The sequence below is a fragment of the Dermacentor silvarum genome, chromosome 11, assembly GCF_013339745.2.
Source record: "Dermacentor silvarum isolate Dsil-2018 chromosome 11, BIME_Dsil_1.4, whole genome shotgun sequence".
NCBI lineage: Eukaryota > Metazoa > Arthropoda > Arachnida > Ixodida > Ixodidae > Dermacentor > Dermacentor silvarum.
The window spans coordinates 98,826,692-98,846,570 of record NC_051164.1 but is presented as its reverse complement, the minus strand read 5'-3'; the positions used below and the strand labels follow the sequence as shown (position 1 = coordinate 98,846,570).

The 19,879-nt window shown below is 48.1% G+C and overlaps 2 protein-coding genes across 5 annotated transcripts in view; one reads left to right on the top strand and one right to left on the bottom strand.

Annotated features, from left to right (window-relative positions):
- LOC119433579 (microtubule-associated serine/threonine-protein kinase 3-like) overlaps positions 1–19,879 on the bottom strand; it is a 285,069-nt gene that overhangs the window by 62,974 nt on the left and 202,216 nt on the right. The window contains exon 1 of one of the 4 annotated variants that reach the window (XM_037700829.2): positions 6,555–10,390. The exons of the other annotated variants lie outside the window; for them this stretch is intronic. Within the exon in view, the coding sequence (XP_037556757.1) occupies positions 6,555–6,824 (270 nt within the window). The 5' untranslated portion in view covers positions 6,825–10,390. Of the gene's footprint in view, positions 1–6,554; positions 10,391–19,879 lie in introns of those variants that run through there. 4 annotated transcript variants of the gene reach the window in all.
- Positions 17,038–18,119, top strand: LOC125941255 (V-type proton ATPase subunit e 1-like). Its single transcript, XM_049658222.1, has one exon. It carries the CDS (start codon positions 17,465–17,467, stop codon positions 17,753–17,755), a length of 291 nt encoding a protein of 96 aa, XP_049514179.1. The 5' UTR covers positions 17,038–17,464; the 3' UTR covers positions 17,756–18,119.

The window sequence follows — 19,879 nt, the reverse complement described above, 5'->3', positions numbered from 1 at the left end:
AAACACTTGCTAGTTATAAACGTGTAAACTTTCAATTCAATTGCATTCAATCTAATTAAAATTCAATTAAAAACTGTCGAATTTGAACAATTTCGGCCAGGAAATTAAGGGCATAGATAGAAATGTCTGCTCCCTCAACACTCAACAGAATTAGCTTGTCTTTCTCTAGTGAATTGAAACAAGTTTTATTCCATTAGGTTCCCCTATGGTCAAATGAAAACGTTTGTGTTTCAGTAGATAGGGTAGTGCGCTTAAAACTTTCTCTCAAGCAGAGTAAATGTGTTGTACATTGTTTTTCACGATTAATTATGACCATGTAAAATTGTTAAGCTGCACAGCTTAAGCAAAACATGCAATGAACATTTCCCAATTACGCATGAAGGCGTCTTAAGCGGAGGCAATTAAATCCAACATGGCTTTCTCATTCCACACAGAAACACTACCAGCCCAGTCAACTACACAGAAATGCATCTGCAGAAAACTCCAGGGTCTCTAACAATGTGTTCAATCACTACTTCATGGCATAAAATGTGGATGCACATTCGTTTCCATGAGCCTGCCAACACTCGCAGTGCTTCATTGCCAGAGAGTTATTAGCATATGAGTTTTCTGAACTATCAGCATAAAATCATGCATATAGCTGGCCCTTAGCAATAAATCGTAAATTGGGGTTCTTGCTTCTTGTTATCAAGAAGCCATTGCACCTACATCTAATCTGTCTGCTCTGACAGCCCCAAAGCACATAATGTTGAGAGCCAAGTAATTTCACAAAGGGAAACATACCAGAAGGTACATTGTCTCGCCTAATGAGCTCCCAAAGCCAGTGTCATGTCAATCAAACAGGTTTAAGAATGCAAGTTCATGACATATGGACATGTGGCTGCATTAACAAACCAACAAGTAGCAACGATAAAACATGCCATCATGATGACAAGAACTGCTGGCTGCCGCACTTGAACGCGCGACATTAACCGCCCTCGTGAGCAAATTCTTTTCATGCTGCAGAGTTCCTTGCAGTCCCTCAAAAGAAGAACCGCGTTTTGAACTTCTGAGCTGTCCTTCCCGACATTCATGTTTACAACATACCACTGACAAAGACGCACAAAATGTTCTGAAGAGAGCCGCGAAACGAAAGTTGGAATGTCAAGAGCTTGCTGCATTTAGATGTCAATAAATGTAACATGGGTGTCTTTGTTGTGCCAGTAATTAAATGACATTCAGATGCTTGAAGTGCCAAATAATTGCGATTCAATTAATGATGATATTGCTGCACAAAAACAGATTGCAAGGAATAAAAAAAAAAAAAAAGATTCCAGGGTTTCGCATGCCAAAACTATATATGATATGATTATGAGGCACACCGTTAATTTTTACCACACGAGATTCTTTAATGTGCGCCCAAATCAAAGTACATGCGCATTTTTGCCTTTTTGCATAAAACACATGTCAATGTGCATTTTGCAACATGCCTACCATGGAATCCCATTGCAGCAAGCTTTATGAAGGTTCAATGGCAATGGTAGAAGCTAGTGCAGTACAATCACAGTGCTGTCAAAGCAGCAGCTCCAGTTGGAAGCGAAACAATTGCACAGAAGCAGAATGCACAGCTCTAGCTCTGTGAAGCAAACGTCTGCATGTACATGTCAAGTCGTAAGTAGTCATGTCGCAGGGTCATCAGTCTCCACATCCTAAATGGTTTGAGCACCAAGAACTATGCAGCACGAAGAGCGAAAACAATGGATGCTGCGTCAAGGACTGCAGCAGTGGGATGGTATGTGCCCTCTCCACTACTAGCTGCAACTAGAATGCAGCACTGATACTCAGCAGTGGCAGCAAAATAGAACAAAACAAAATGAAATAGAAAGAGTTAGGTGGATGACAGCGATCAGACAACTCACAGCTTGTTGAATGCCCATGCATGTTTCCCACATGTGACTCGTTACGCGAGTAACCAATCACAAGAGATAGCTCAGCTGCACAATGTGAATAGAGAACTCCGAGGGCGTAAAAAAAAATAAAAAGATAAAATGCAGAGCCCTTCCACTAATGTGAAGATGGAAGCCAGCGAAGCTGTGACTATGATGGGGCTGCTGTAGTGAATATTGCTATTGTGAATTTATATATTATTATTGATTATACTGAGCGTCTTTGACATATCAGTCAAAGAGCAAAGACACCGGTGTCTTGTTTTCCCCCGGCGCGATGGCCAAGTAGTGCATTTGCTGCGCCAAGTCCACCCAATCGTCATAGACTAGTGTATGAGCCACAGCGTTCATAGCCGCAGAACACTGCATGGCAGCGTCAGGATCCTGTGATATCTCTCCCGCTTCTGCTCTCGGCCGCTCATACCCACATATCCAACACGGGTATAAGCCACACGTGATTTCTTTCTTACCTTCCTTCTCTCTTTCTTTGTTTGTTTGTTTCTTTCGTTCCTTCCTTCCTTGTTTCTTTCTTGTCCCTGGCTCATACCCGCATATCCAATGCCGGTATGCGCCACACGCGATTTTATTATCGTTAATCGTGATGTAACTGACGAGCATGTGATGTTATTGATGTCATGACCTATCAGCCATGTTAGTCATCCATTTTGACACCTGTACTAAGGCACAACTGGCGGGAAACCGCCACGCACATGGAGCCGAAATGCTGATGATGACAGCTTTTTCTACATGCAGACATGATCCTGGGGGAACTAGCCCTTAACAGCTTGGCTGTAAAAATTCAACGCTCTGTCAAGATTCCATTTTGCGTATTTTCGAGGATGTCATGATACCCTACGTGGAACAGTTTGGGTCAGTGACCAAGTCAGTACATGTATGTTTACATTCCGACTAACCTGACTTATTGAGCTGGTTTTTTGCCAAACACTTGATCGCATTAAACTCAGGAGGCCTTTTGCACATTTTCCTTCACTTCCTCAATGCTGCTGAGTTTGTTGGCATTCCTGATCACCCTCTGTCGCAAGTCATTGGAATTGATGGCACAATTCCGATGACTTGCAATGAATTGATCGGATGGCGAATGCGCAAATAAGATGCGGTGAAGGCACTTCAAACGCTTTTGCTACTTAGCTTTAACAAAAAAAGAAAAAGCGCATACAGGGACTTTAGGTTAGCCCAGATGGGAGAGCGACCACCTTTGAAAGGCGTTGGTCCCAGAAAACCGAGTAGCGCTAAAAAGACAAGGACAGGCTTAAGAAGGACAACACACCGTCTGTGTGCATACACTGTACATCTGTTCTCGTCTTTTAAGCTCTGCTCAGTCTCACCGTATGACTGACCAACTAGCCTGGATTGCGGCCTTGATTGGTTTCATGTTTCGATTCCTGGACCAGGTCGACATTTCTTCAACTGGAGCGTTTTGTTTCTGAAAAACCTTCATGGGTTCCCTTTGAAACTTCGTGCTAGTCTTATGTGGATGACACTTTTTCCATTTCATGTACCTTCTGGCTGTCCAGGCCTCTTTGTTCGCGATAAGATTGCCTTTTTCTTTTTAGATCTAATTTATCAATCCAACTTATTGTTCCCTCTTTAGTAACTGTTAAAATAATGGCAGTAACTGCTGCCATGTGAAAGTCAGTTTTGAACGCGTTTCCTCCAAAGAAACTTCAAGCATGACATATATCACAAGAAAAACAGCTCCTCGGGTGAAGCTGGAAGTGGATTGACAAGACAAAAAGTCAAAGTACGGAGAGGCAGAGAGAGAGAACACAGACAGAGTGATGCAAGCATTGCATTTTTTGGCAGTTCATGCCCCCTTTGCCACCACGTGACTGTGTGCTTGTGCCAAGTCTGTTCTCTGTCGCAGCCACCAGCACAAGAGAGAACAGGCAAACTACGTCTTGGCAAAGTGGCTTTCATCACACTTTCGTCACGCGCGAGAGTTGTGCCAGCATCAACGCTGTATGCTTGGCCTGCCAGGAGCCCCAAGTTTCGGGCAACGACACAGACGCAAGGTGCAACCTCCTGCACTCTCCACAGAATTTTTGGGTGGGGAAAATAGAATGCTGTCAGGTCTGTGCAGGAACAAAGGAACTACTACTTGTGGTACTTTTAACATTAACTCTCTAAAGGATCACTAATATGAAGCTCAGTTATTGTTAGACTGCACATGTGGAAATACATGCCGATTCCGTAAGTGAGGGGGTATTGGTAAGTCAGAAAAAGAAAATGCAGAAACTAAAGACACGTGGCAACAGCAATTTGCTAAAAGTGATGTCCACATCAGCGACAATTTCCTCAGAGTAATGGGAACCAAACTGCCTGTGCCATAGTGCAAGTGCCAGAAAGTAACCGCTGACATCACGGCTGCGAGACTTTTTTTTAAACCACCTATTCCCACATCGTGGTGTGGAATAGATGGTGTTAACTGCAACACCTTAAAATCCCAACAGTGCCAGCTTAGTGCTAGCTATTGGCCAAAGCAGCACATAGGCTATGAGAGACACCGTAGCATAACGATTCATATGATTTTAACCCCATGTGGCTTGTTTAATGGGGACCTAAAGCTTGGTACACGAGATTTTGCATTTCATCCCCCCTGGAATGCAGTTACTGGAGTTCGGAATTAAACTTGCGACCTCATGAGCAGCTGTGGAATGCCATAGCAACTGAGCCAGCACAGCTGATGGGGCTAATGAAATAAGTTAATTAATCAATAAATTATTATTACACTGCTTTCAAAAGTAAATAAGGACTCAGTTTAGCAGGTTTGGGCACCTTTTGTCTGCAGAAAAATCACAAGTATGCAAAAAATAATGTGAGAAGTTGCGAAATACGCTGATGCCTCCCAATCAGAGCTGTAGTTTAGGAAATTCAGAAAGGGAAGTTTGACCTCTGTTTCATTCAACTGTCAACCTTATTTTGCTAAGGAAATACAGTGTATTTTCAGAGAATATTCAACCAGTCCAAGCTGATTGGGCATTGCTCTACGACTTTCCTTTCTTCCAAACATATTTACCACCATTCTCCAAGTGCATTGAACAGCTGCGGAGATGTTTCTGCATGTTATTGTGGGGCGTGTAGAAGTGATGCTTTTTGAATACAATAAGGAAGTGGGAAAAAAGAGAAAAGAAACCCTGGTTTCCATGCAATCCATAACAGGTTGTTGCAGGTTCTGGGACTTGAAACCAAAAGAAAATCTGGTGTCCATGCAATCCATAACAGGTTGTTGCAGGTTCTAGGACCCGAAACCTTTTCTTCTATCTTTTCCACAATTTGTGTGAATTTTGTTGCACAATGAAACTTGACGCCTGTGGATGAATACGACACCCAGTATCAGAAAAGTAGGAAAATGTTACTTAGCATTCACTTTTCGTTCCTGGATAATATTCATCTCCTTGAATATACTGTCACAACACAGGTTATATTACAGGGCTTTAACACAATGGGATGAAAGTTTCAACAAATTTCACAACATTTGAGTATGCTGGATTTTTTCACATGTGCAGGCTGTTTTCTTCAAGCAACACTTGAAAGCCTTTTGGTGAAATCACTGGGTGTCTTAGCATTAAAAAGCCCAGTGAAGCTAAGGCAATATGTCTGCTGGCAGAGTCCAAGACATTATAAGGAAATCTGCATGTATCAGAAAAAGTGCAAGAGCTTCGAAGGCTGCTATACGATTCATGCACTCAACATGTGTTGATAGCATCTGAGCCAAATTTTTGTTAGTTTATGTGTCACAGTGTCATAAGCTCACACTCGCAATACCTGTGCTGTCAAAGAAGCAAGCTTTATTTTAGCCCTGACTTCACTAAAATGTAATGAAAGGCAACAAGTCAAGAATTAATATCGAGAGTGTAATGACTGGCTTCATTCCAAGAAATAGAAATTTGTGCACAAGATCAGCGCCATATGACTTAAATGTCGCTTGCCTCTGTGTTTTCCTTGTGTTTATGCCCATCCATGTACTACTGTAGTGCTTTTCAATATGTTTTAGCACTTGCCATAACTTCTTTGCATGGTGTGCCCTTTTGCGTGCTCTTATACTAACCAAAATGTCTTACGTGCAGCCAAGCAATATATCACACAGACATGGTATTTCGCCCGCACTAGACTGGCATACTGCGCAACGTGAACAGTACCAAACCTCCGGCAGGTTTACAGCAATGCGGTGGAAGACAATCGCAACATACCTTCTCTGCAAACATCTAACTTACTTCCCTGTTAGAAACCTGACTGGCCGTGAGTGATTCTGCAACTTTCATTTCTTTCAGCTGAAATAGAGCATTCACATCTGTGGAACTCTCGGCTGCAAGTTCCGAGAACACATGCAAGATTCATGGCAGTGTATAGATGCTACACAGTAAATGATAAATGAACATAGTCTGTCACTATGTGAGGGAAGGTAGTTATGCAACCCCGATATATTCTCCAAATGCCCCCTTATGCTTCCCCCCCCCATCCCCCTTTCCCTTACACACACACACACACACACACACACACACACACACACACACACACACACACACACACACACCGAAGCCACACTAAGTGGCTTCGGTGCTCCACGCTCTAAGAGAGTTTAAAGCCGCTCCTCGACTCGAAGCTCACCTTCAGTTGAATCACGGAGGACAGGTTGAGCGGCAAGGCCAGCGTCAGGCTCCGCTTGCGGAGAAGCGATTCGCTCGCGCTACGGCAAATGCCGCCGCTGCCGCTGCCCGTGCTTCCGCAGCTACCGCTCGAGTCCTCGTCGGCCGTCGCAGCCGACGCCGAGACGCACGGCAACGTCGGCGACGGCAGGAGCCCGGCCGGACGCCGACCGCCGGCCGGTGACATAGAGGAGGAGGTCGGCGCCTGTTCGTCTTTGGAAGATTTCTCCATTTTTTTTTTTTTATGCCACGCACGTCGGCGCAGGACGCCGCTTCTGCTCAGACACACCTCCGCCCGTCCGTGCGCGGTACCATGCCTTCCACAGTGCCATCATTAGCGTCTTCCATGACCGTCGGACAAAACGTTCTTCGGCACGGAAAGCCAGTTTCAAACTTCTTCACGACGCGCAGTCGTGTTCGCTAGGCTCCGGCAACCTCGCTGCCGTATCGTACGGAGGTAGGGAAAAAAAAACTTACGGCGGGATTTTGGGTTGCAGGAGGCGCGCTTCTGTTACGTACGGCGTTCGCTAAGCGTCCACGAATCTTCGATACGTCGCGACTTCAAACGCTCCCATAAAACTGGGAAACGTTCTCTACGTGGTAAGTCAATGTAGTCAGTGTCGCCGTTTAATTTCCTCGTGGCGTGAAGCACATAAGCGTCCGTTTAGTGGTTACTCTGTAGCGCAGAAACTTTCTTCACAAACTTTCTGTCCTGACCATGACGATTGGCAGACGGCCACGAACTCGAATCTCCTTCGCCTGTATTTCGAGCACTCTGTCTTGCGGAAAAAACGATAGCTGTTGGAAATCACAGAACGGCGTTCCCAAGTCCTCGAACGCCAGATAAAGTGCAAGAAGCCACGCACTGACACACACGCACAGGGTACATAGTTGCCGTTGTTGCCCGACGCAACGGCATCGTTATGCAGGCTTGGCTATTTCGTTGACTTTGGTTTAGTTTCGAAGTGCACTCAGGATGCGAAACTAAACGCAAAAAAACGCTTCGTCGCAGACGACAGGCCTTCCAACATGAGGAGCGCGCTTGTAAAACGCCGTGCCCCTGACGATCACACGGCCGTCCTCCTTCGGTGACAGCGCTTAAGCGCCTAACGACTAAAGGGTGTTTTTTTTTGATTATGTGACTAACTAAGCACTTCGTTGTTGATGTTGCCGCTGACAGCGTTTCGCTAGTCGACGCGTCGTGGTTGTAGTCGTTGCGGCGTCTGCTTTGCTGGCGACGTCGGAGTGCTGGCTGGGGCCACGAGCAGACGACGTTGTTGACGCAGTCCGTGACATGGTGACGCCGCGCTTGCAGGAGGCGTACCCGTCGGTTACGAGTAGAGAGCTGAATGTATTACACGCCTGGTAATCACACGTGATCCGCTGACGCTCACCAGATTGTACAACGCTATTCCCAGCAGGCGCAGGTGATCCGAAACTGATGTTTCCGCGCTACCGCGGGCTGCCAGACGAAGTGGAAATCGCGCCAGCTCGGGCCGGTTCCGATAAAAGAAGAATGATACACTGCTATGATTTCCAAGCGATTGCAACAGTGTACGATTTGTCCCTTATGCGACGACGCGCACCAGAAACCGGAGAATGACGATTCCGCGAACAAACGATTCGACTGCACTCGTTTTGAACTGGCAGACGACGCGATTGTCGGCAAATCCAAAACTACGCTCAACCAAAACTCAAGACGGGCATGAGTGATAATTTCGGTAGATTTGAACGCAATACGGAGCCGTTAAGACGTTATTCGCTGCTCTCACCGTCTAGATGCAGCGGAGCGAAGGAAAAGAAGAAAACGAAAAGAAAGATCGATAGAACCTAGACGGGAAAAAGGGTCCGACGCACGGACGTGACTGCGTCGTCTCAGAGCCGTTTCCACGAGAAACGAAACGGTACGGCCGGGACCCGTCGAGCGTAGGTGCTGGCGGGCAAAGTAAAACAAAATACCCTGGGCGTAGCACGAGGTATACGTACACTTGCTGCGTGGTTTAGCTCGTATCGATCCGTCTGGCGTATGACGTACGTGAGGGCGAACGCGAGTGTGTTACGCTAGAGCGCTTTCTTCGCCCTCCCTTAACGCATTCGCATACGAAAGAAACTACTGATAGCTTCACCGCGGACGCAGCGATCCCTCTCTCTCTCTCTCTCGAGTTTCCCCTGTTACTACAGCTGCTCCGTAAGCCCTCGAGATAAAAGAAACGAGTGGGTCTGAGAGGCTGAGTTCGCGATGCACTACAGATTGTGCTCGGGATGAGATCTCGCAAACCACCGCAGTCTTGATCCTCGCTTCGCACGGCCCCGTACGAACGCACGCGCGCGCGGTTTTATGGAAGCAGGAAAAAACGAAACGTTTTGAGTGTAACAGACGCTTCACTCATCGGCTCTGGGGAAAGAAATAAAAGAAACTGCGCGGACGGTGGCGGCTAGTTTCCCAAGCATTCACCGTTCAATTGCGCAGGCAAGGCCGGCTCACTGAGAAGAGTTACCCGTGAAACCCGTTTTACGTAGAACCTAGCCGGCAATTAGCGAAAATGCGCACCCCGGCCGCTTGTAAATAGCTCGCAGAGAGAAGTGCGTCACGCGAGCGCTAAACATTCGCGGCTACGCCTCCTGTACAGCAGGCTTACAGGTTTAAGAAAGAAATATGGATTTGAGCCGCCAGTCGGACGCACTCTGGCAGGTTTGCAAACAGAATTAACAGACAGCCTGAGCGCTTGTTTGATTCTGTACTTCTTTTTTTTCTTCGCTGTGTAAGCAACGCGACCGGAAGGATAACGAACGTACGCCAGCTGTCCCTGCCAAAACAAGAGAAAGAAAATAGAGGTACGATTGTCGATGTTGAGAAGAGGATTATCCCTCGGATTAAGACCGACTCACCCTAACCGGATAAGCCGACGAGTGCGGCACGGATGTCCCGTGAAAGTGGAGATATCGAACCGGGCGTCCGGATCAGAAAAACGAGGCCGAATCGAAATCGCTAAACAAACAGTCACCGGGCTAGTGAGAAAGCGATAACCGAAAATCCCGCTAGATGAAACAGTGCACAGTGCCCACAAAACAAACGAGGTAGTTTGAGTTGCGGGTCGGGGAAGAGCGTCGCTATCACTTTTTTCTTTTTTCTTCCGTGTAGGTAGGTGATGCTGGTTGCGGTGGGAAAGAACGAAAAGTAGGAGGTGCTGTTCTTGGCTGAAGGCTACACGATGGCTAAGCCGACTAGGTCATTGCTGCGTCGACGCCTGCGAAACAAGCTCGGACGACTTCGTGCCGCCGTTGCTGGAAGCACCGCAGTCGCGGTAACGCCATGTGTACCCAACACGATGCGACCAAGACCAGCAACGATCAGTCCCGCCTTGCGACACCGGCGCCACTTCCACTGCGGTCGTCTCGCCAGAAGACGCAGTCGCCGTCATGGTTCCTCGATCGCTGGAAGAAAAGACGGCTGCTCTCTCACATCCGATGACACGCGGACGGATTCGGCTTCTTTATGTAACGTTCCTTCCTCGGCAGCGTATCAAAAACCGTCACACAGGCGCGACCACGGCGATCATCCTCACGCGGCCGTCGGCATCATCTCTCCCTACGGAGTGCGGTACGCTACTGCACACACACGCACAAACACGCACGCACGAAATGCGGCCGCACAAGCACCGCCTGCTGCTTCACGAGCCACCACGCGAAGCGGCGCACACGGAGACACACGCGGCCGTTGATCGGAGACCGAGCCGACCGACCAGCGCACCAGCCAGCCAGCAGCGTCGGCTTCCCCGTCGCAACACCGTCGCACTGGCAACGAGGGTAATGGGAGGAGGAAGAGACGCGCCGTTGAGAAAGAGCAATAGAAATAAACGAGCTGCACGAGAGAGGAGCCGACCGCCTTCACCCAACTCTCACTCTTTCGCGAGGTGGCGGCCGAAAACGACTCGTGAAGCAAGGCAATCGCACCGACAGTGGAACACCGCTTCAAATTACCCCCCAATATTTCAAGCCTGGCCGATCATTGCGCCATCTACGGTTGAAAAAAAAAGTCTAGTCGCTTTCAAACTTTCGAACACAATACATTGAATAATTGGTTTGCTTCTTCGTTCAGAGATGGCGCGGCAATTCGTATGACCCTGAATTAGGCAATGAAAGGCGGAACGTTTTTTTAAACGCAGAGCTGCACGGAATGTCACAACTGATACCATTAAAGAGCTTTGAATCACCGGCACATTTCCTCTCGCGCTTTCACTACGGAGCGAGCGCACCGTGGCTCGCGGCGCGATTCAAAACAAACACCGCACGAACGCGGCGTGGAAGCCGAGTTTCGTCACGGTGACGTCAGAAGACGCAGTCTCCCTTTTCGTGCGCAGTCCGGCGCATAGATGCGTTCGTTGTCCAGCGAGCGGGGAGGGGGCAAGGTATAAGCGTCCAGTTTGCAGAACGAAATTTTCACGCGGCTTGAAAAGAAGCCACAGTTTCCCGAACAATCGAATACGCTCTCCGCTCCCCGCTTCCTTTTGAGCTCTCTCGACCGAAGCAGACGACAAAATGCGCGAAGCAGACGGCCGCCCATGCAGAAGGCGCGCGCATTTCGCAATGAAAGAGTTTTTAGAGTGTGTTTTTTTTTTTTATTTTATTCGCTAGTTCGTTTCTGCTCACGCTTGCAATTTCAAGCCCTTTCACATTTTTTAAAGCGTGTTTCTCCTTCTACACCCTCCCCCCCCCTCTTTTTTCTCTCTCTCTCTGCCATTTGCGATTAGTACGGTGTGAGACTGCGAAGTACGCGTACTGCCCGCATGACAGGGTCCGGCGCGCGTAATCGTCGTTGGAGGCGCGCTGCGCCTAAATAAATTAAAAGGCGGCACTTTAATTATGTACACATACGTTTGTTTCTTTTTTTTTTTTTTCTGGCCCTTTTGCTGACTCGTCGCATCTATACCGCGTAAAGTCATTGTCCACGCCCCTGGCCGGAGCCCAACACAACTTCCGGAAACAATTTACGCTGGCAAAAGAAAGAGAAAAAAAAAAAAAAGAAAAGAAACACGGCGACACGACTCCCATGACGCGCCACTTCGTTGTACTCTCGGGTCAGCCGAGCGTTTTTTCCGCGTACTTACGCCGGCAGCGAAAGTGTTATGACGTATGCAACGACTTAGCGCGAAGCGCTTTCGGCAGAAAGCAAGACGCAAATAAAACAGAAGTACGTTGATCTTTATCCCTTTTCTTTCGCTTACTTTGAGCTTTTGGAACGCGGATTCATCACTACAGCAGCGAAAGTGTATAGCACGATCGCGAACAGTACACCGTTCGCCGTGACGCATACTGAAGCAAAGAGCTAGATGAGCAGAAACGTTCAAGAATGACGAGCCCAATTTTCGTCGTGTTGTCGGAGTCCGCAATGTTGGCGTTTTGAGCCAATCAGAAAGAGCAACGGGAGGCAACACGACAGACAATTTTGACAATGACTTAATTCGCCTCAGGGTATTCGGGGCAATGGCATGGGTGGTGGTGGTGGTGGTGGTGGTGGGGAGATGTCCTCTTCGAAATCTTGTGTTTAGTATGGTGCCGTGCCATACTTTGTCGATCAGTACACCTTCTGTGTGGTCTTTTCTTGGTGACATATTGCGCGCGGTCTTTCTATACATCGAACTACTCTATATATGCAAGAACGGTGCTTTAAAGAGAAGCTCAGCCTGCGTCTTCATAGCGAGCGAAAAAAATAAATAGATGCACCGAATTGAGACGGGGTTCCGGAGCTTCCTTGGCGCAGTCGCGGAATATTTTTTTCTTTTGTTTTTCCTTTATCTTTCTTTTTTTGGGGGGGGGGGGGGGGAGAGAAGGGGGGAGCGTGGTGAAAACACCCGCGCCTAAATTGCACTAGCATTCCAATATACTCTATACTGAAGTACATGGCTAGGAATGTGCGCGTCAATGCACTACAGCTCCACTAGACTAAATTCTGTAAATATAAGTATTTCTGCATATAACCAACGCATTACGTAAGTTCGTGTCAGTTCGTTATAGGCGAGTCTGGGTATATCGAATTACCCAATATATCGAAATATGTTCAGCCTGTTCGTTATAACCGGGCTCGACTGTATTTCCTATTGTTTCCTGAGTGCAGCCAGGAATGAGTCGAAAGGAAGTCGCTCCGTCCTGTCTCGTTCCTTCTGACTCCGTCTGCTCGCGCTGTACGTACAGTCTTTGTCAAAAGTAGACAGGCCACTCCGCACCTTCGCCATATGCGTCGTTCGGCTATGTACATATGTGCAATTCGGCTATATGTGCAATTATTTCACCTGTATGGGTAAATCACCATTCAGTACCAAAAACACCACTCTTACCGCGAGATAAGAGACTTGGTTATAATCCAGAAACGGCACAAAAAAAAAAAAAAAAAAGGAAATACGAGTGGTCGAAGACGCCTATAGGCACACGGACCGCACGGGGTTGTGTTACTACGCCAGCCAATCCCAGAAGCAAACAAAATCGTCGTCATGCGACCTTTTCAAAATGGCGTCGTACTTGATACGACTGTACTTGTACTTGTCGCACTTGTACTTTCCACTAAATATACGAGTGAAAACGTACAATGTTACGCGTTTATAATTTTATTTTTGCGGTTACCGCCTTATTTAGGTAACAGGGAAAGTTTGAAGTACTAACTATTTGCAGCCTCGCGGAGGAACAGTGGCTGGTGGTTATAAGGGCCTAGGCGGGGCTTCACTGCAGACTTAAGTTGTATACGACTATATAATTTCCCAGCACCAGCTAGGCGCGTGACGTCACAGATTCTGACGGGGCCCGATAGGTCTCGGTAAACTGAAGAAGGGTTGAAAATTTATCGTGTTCATCATTCATCAACACACGGGTGCAGTGTTGCCTTTCTTGTGTGACGTCGTCTGACGTCACACTTGCGTGCGGGCACTGGTGTTCCGGCGCGAAATTTATGAAAAATGGAACTTTCACTTTCACTTAATTCGTTTCATTTTCTCTTAATAATCAGCCTATTATCGCGAAATTAAACAACTAGAGTTTTCAAATAACACTGTGTCAGTCTAAACTGATAATGCCCGTATCAGTCTTTAGTGCCCAGTCAGCCTGGTGGTTGCACGCAACCATGTGCACGCAACGTATAGCCCGTATGCAGACTTTTGACAAAGGCTGCATACTTTCGACCTCGCGCGTAGAAGCGCTCGCGAGTTTGCGACATCTGCACCGCGCCTCTCTAGTCGGAGCGTTTTCGAAACAAAAGAGCGACTCAGGGAAGACGATGCGCTTGATTGCCCCGGAGATGACGACGATGACTTCAGCTGCGCGAACTGCGCAGAGAGTAGCATACACTTCCTGACGCACCACCATGTCCATGCGAACGCGAATGAATTCCGGCAGCGCAGCTGGGCTGTGACGCCCGAGCGCGCTTCACGCACGCGCGCATAAATGTGCGGTTTATGGCGTTTATATCGATCACGATCGAAGCACGTCCGAAAGCAGACGACTGTCAGCGAATGCGTAGCAGACGACAATGGGCTTGGATTCTTTTTTTTTTTTTCTGCTTTTTTCTGCATCCGCGCGTACGTGTCGTCTGCACCCGTGTGGGAGGATCAGCTTTGGACACGCGCAGCTGTAGGATATGATCGTCTGTTCGTACCCCGCCGCGTATTATTTTTAGAAGCCAATTCATGGAGGCTTCGTGATAGCGAACAGATTAGAGGAGAGCTGCTGACCGGAGGTATACGGTCATGGGTCGTCGCTCGGCGTGAATGCAGGAAGATGAATGCCGCGCGTGACGAGAAACAGTACCGAGTCGGGCAAATTAAATCAGTACGTTTCAGAGTTCGCAAGATTGCAAAAGTCGATGACTGAAAAAAAAAAGAAGGGGGGGGGGGGGGACTGCACCACGTACGTTCGTCACATGACCTCAGTACAAAACTCTCTCTTTCTCTCTTACACACACAATATCAAACTAAAAAAAAGGTAAAATTTGACACGGAGCCAGAGCTACAAATGTGCAGCAGAAGGCGTAGACTGCACTGCAGCAGATGAACTATGATGAACTGCGTTGCTGCGCCGCAGTTTAATTGTTTCATTCGTTATAAGCGAACTGGCGCGAAAAATAGTTCGTTATGGGTGGGCGGTTTTCGACAGCTGAGCCTTACATTACCAGAACCACTAAGGAATAGTTTGTTGAAGCGTAGCCATTATATAAGTAGGCTGGCTCGAAGGAGAAACCGCAGAACCTATACAAAGACCACCAATTGTGTTTTCATCTCCCCGCCTAATATTTCGGACTGCATTTAGCGCACTTGGTTGTCACGTGTTATCGCCATGAAGAATTCGTTGTGAAATGAGAAGAGGAAGAAGAAAACCAGTGATAGAAGGCAAACTATTTGTGAGGCAACAACCACAACGAAGTTCTTTCTGACAGCGTTTTGAAAACGAGGAAAACAACACGTACGACCGCAGAATACTTTCACTGCATAAAATTAACATAGAAGCGGACCGTTACCACCCGTACGGCTGCTATATACCGCCGCAAGGTGACGCGACGTTCGCATCATCGCGTGTTCTTTTTCAGCCAGCTGTCAAACCGGTAAGCGACGTTCCCCGTGCTACTGCGCGACGAATAATCATTCCGAGGAGCGAAACACGTTTACGATCGAACGTGACCAACTGGAGCGGCTTTCGCCGGCGTGTCACAGCGATCGACCGCTTTCGCGACGCTCGATGTATATTTTTTTTCTTCTCGCATGACCCACATATGTGTGCGCGGCGGCGACGTCCCAGTAAGTGTGGAGCGAACCAGTCAAAACATTGCACACGAAACTCAACGGCGGCGTGGTCTCGGACTTGTCATTAGGCGCACCACCGTTACAAGCGATTCGCGACGTCGCTCACAGGCAGTTTCGATCCTGTTCGATCCAACGCGTTGGGGGCGAGGATGGTGGCGCCATCTCGGGTAGAGGGAGCGAGACTCGGCTGAGACTGCCGCCAGCGGGATTTTTGAATAGCTCGCTAAACGGGTTCGACCAGCGTTGGGTTCGAGCAGTCGAGTGACTTAAGGACTCGGGTTCGATCGAATGTGGATTCTGCGCTTGCAATCGAGGTAGGATGAAGGCGACGACGATGATGATGACGACGAATTGTAGGTGTGTCCTTTTGCATCGGTCTCCAAAAATCATGAAGTGGGCCGACAGATAGCTTAGCACACAGTGGTATAGGAGTTATATAAACAGGGATAAAGTGCCTCAAAAAGGCTCGCCAACGTTTCGATAGGTGGACCTATCTTTGTCAAAGGCATTAGGATCGATAATGGTGGCGCCATCTGGAGCAAAAGGCGCGCAACGCTCGGCCTAAGCTGCCGCCAGCGCGGTCTTCAAATAACTTCCGAGTAATTCGTTGAAAATGAGAAATGTGCAACCCACCAGGGTAGCTGAATATAGTTAGTGGCTATAACGTTGTCCAGCTGAGTCGAGGTCGCAAGTTCGATCGCGGGCGCGGTGACCGCATTTTCGACGGATGAAAAATGCAAGAACGCGCGCCTCTACTCGAGATTCGGGTGAGCATTAAAAAAAAAAAAAAAAAAAAAAAAAAAAAGACAAGGTGGTCAAAACTAATTAGTTTTTGGGAGTTCCCCATTACGGCATGCCTCATAGTCATATCGACATTTCGGCACGCAATACCTCAGGAGGTAAAGGTTTCGCACAGCCACAAGTTCGTTTGAAGTCAAAAGGACGAAATTTAAGTAAAATACCACGTACGTACCCCGTCACTCCCACATTGGCTCGGCTTGGATCGCCGTGGTCGACGGAAATTTCTAATGATTCATCTCATTTGGCATTCTTATCGACATTCCGTCATTGCCTCGGGGCTGGCTCGGACGCCGCCGTTGTTATCGCTAAGATCGGCCTTCATAAGAATGGAGAAAATGAAATGCTACACGTTACGAAATACGGGTCAAGATTGCTTCGCGTTTAGTATCACATAGAGCCGCTAGGCCGTACCTTGACCTGGCACGTGGCAGTTTGGTTTGCAGGAAGATGGCGATAAGCGAACGCTCGCGCGAATGAAACCACGGAAAACGAAAGCACAAACGAGGCTTTAAAAAATAAGAAGGCTCCTTTATACGGCCACAACACCTTAACCACCATGTTCTCCCGAAACTTCAACTGCTCCCACGTTTCTTTTCTTTTTGTTTCTTTTTTTTTAATTGGTTTCTGTAGTTAATATCTCCACGGCTGTTCACTGAGCCGTGAAGCTTCACGAATTTCCACGGGTGCTTGTTCGTATAAAGTTATAATCGGCAGCTTTCTAGACTGACAAAGACGCATTATATCCCGCCGTTCCTTGAGCACACGTTTGCACGCACCGAACAACAGCATCTTAGGAACAAACACGTCATACGAACACGCACAAACACACCGACAGAGTGCCCAATAATCATATGACATATGCGAACATAGGGGTTTTCATACAGGATGTCATGTATATCATATAGGATTATTGGTTATTAGGAGTTAGGGGCATTTTTTTTCCTATAGGGATAGATGGACGGATGGATCGATCGACAGACTAGCGTGATAAAGATACTTAGGTGGATAGATGGTTGCATGGACGAATGGGTAGATAGATCCGTCGACGCATTGTGTATAGAAGCATGGACACACATTGATGAATGGAGATAGATAGATACTGCCTCTTTATATCGGTGTGGCTCAAAGTGAACTTGCGTACCCCTTAAATTAAGTATAACCTCGATGCCCTCCAGCCGAAGATCCACCCCTTCTCCACCACCACCGAGCCTGCTTCTCAAGTGGCGCGGCCAAGTCTGACAGCAAGCAAGCGCCGGCCGGTTTCCCCAATAAGGCCACCGTGACCGCGATGCCGATGGACGAGCGCCTGGTGGCGTCCATGTCGGCCTTCTGGCTGGGCGTGGCCGTGCTGTCGCCGTGCTTCGTGCCGCGCAGCGAGAACCGCGGTGTCATCCGCTGCATGCTGGTGTGCACCGCGGCGTGCCTCTACCTCAGCTGGCTGTGCACCTACCTGGCGCAGATCAACCCGCTCATAGGGCCCGCGCTGCCGAAGCCCGCGCTGCTCCTGCTCGACCGGTACTGGACGCCCACGGACAACCAGAGCGCGACGACGATGACCCCGTCGGCTGGCCAGCACTAGTTCCTATACACACATAGGCTCGCCACGCGCACTATACTGAGCCACGTATACGGGGACGCAAGACTGTGCACCTTCGAGCGCCGGTCTTCCCTGCTTTGATCCACAGTATAAGAACAGACAGTTTGAGTGTGCAACGTTTTGGCTGTTAACAGGAGTACTCCTCGCATGACAGTTTCGAATTCTCGTTTCTCTCTCTTTCTTTTGCATTAAATGAAGTTCCTCGACCTCATAACCCTAGAGGGAATACCGACTAGCCCCAGTGCGCCATAAAAGTAAGTTACTGTAATAGCCGTCATACGAATTCCTGTTCCGGTTTTGTTCCACAGGAGGTGTCTGTCGTGGCCACGGTGTAAGATATATTACACCGTGGTCGTGGCGCAGAATATGGACACTTGGGAACAGAGCGTCGCGACGGTTTGATACTCGCTCTGGCTCGTTATTCGGTCGTCCGCTGTATGCTGCTTCGTTGGACACCGCGAAATGCATGACTCGACTATCTACACTTCCAATGCGATTTCTCCGGCAGCCGGCAGCCAATTCGCCCTTTCCACCGCCACCCTCCCCTCCCCTGTCCTCAACTATCCACTTGTCTCGCTAAAGCACGTGCACAATAGAGATCTTTAGATTAGGGGACGCAAGCGGCTTGCGTACGCCAGAACATAGGGGCCACGGTACTGCGCATGCGTAGACCCAGACGTAGGGGAATGCGCATGCGCAGTACAGTGGCCCCTAATTCTGGCGTACGCAAGCCGCTTGCGTCCCCTAATCTAAAACAGTTTTAGAATCGGGCCCTTACCTCCGTTTAGGCAAACCTAATGCCGCGACGCGTTGCCTTGTAATATACTTTTAGAAGAGCTATGAATTGGGCTAGTTGGTGTGCATTCATTTTTTCTTGCGCTAAGTATAGTAAGACGCCGCGGGGATGAAACGGACACTGGAAATGAAGCGGACACGAAGTGACACACGGGCAACTTTCCGTGTGACAAGTAACAACTTTCCGTGTGTCACTTCGTGTCCGCTTCATTTCCAGTGTCCGTTTCATCCCCGTGGCGTCTTACTATATTTAGCGCAAGAAAAAAAAAAAGATTGTAATATACTATCCGGCGGGGTCCGTTGAATCGCTGCGTGAAGACTGCATATTTTAAAAGTTCCAGTTTTGTTTTTCTGTACGCGGGGACTTGCTATAAGGTCTAATGCTTGATATGCTTTGGATGTGTGCTTTAGCACTTGCGTTGGATATCTAAGCAGTGCAACTTTTCGTGCTGTAATATTCTTCCCTAAGTATCACGGTTTTAACGCGAAGCCTTCTTGCAGTTTGAAACTATATATGCTATTCGAGTAACTTGCGCGAAAAATGCAGAATTGCGCTACGCGCCACAACCGATTAAAAAGAAGAGACTGCTCGTATAATGAAGAAGAAAACCTGATGCGATTCAGCGCTGGCGAAACTTGCACGGATCAAGGCAGATACGCCAGAAAAAATGACTATATAGCTTCGTTCTTGAAATTTGACCCTTCAGCGTTCAAGGCAGACACTTTTTCAAGACGTTCGATTTTTTTTTTTTATGCTGCGCAAAGAAGCAGCGAGATTCGTGCGAGACTCCCTCACTCATCCCCGCGCCCTCCCTCCCTCTTCACGATTAGTTACAGGAGTTCAACGAGGGTCGTTCGACTGCGAACTCCCAGAAACATAGTCTCTCTGTTGCCACGGTACAGCTGCAGCCATTCACGCCGCCCATATCAGCATGAGCAAGAAGAGGTTGAAGTCGATCGAGCTGGTTATCGGGCAACGTTTCTTTTTGACGCCCTTTGTGCGGGGCGAGAGGTACAGAAAAAAAAAAAAAAAACTTTGTGGGTCAACGGAATGTTTCGTTGAACTGACCCCCGTTTATCGCACGTTTGTCTGCATGCAGCGCTCCGCAACTTTCCGAACATCGAACTAGAGCCATATACAGCAACTCTACAACGAACAGACGTTTCCACGACATCTGCTGGTAACGAAGTTCGGCGCGTTGCCAACAGAAGCCGCGCAGGCGTGCAAGAGTGAACGTCTGCGCTTATGCACTGCACTGCAGAACTGTTCTCCGACACCGACCACAACGCTCCACACAAGACTAGGCCACT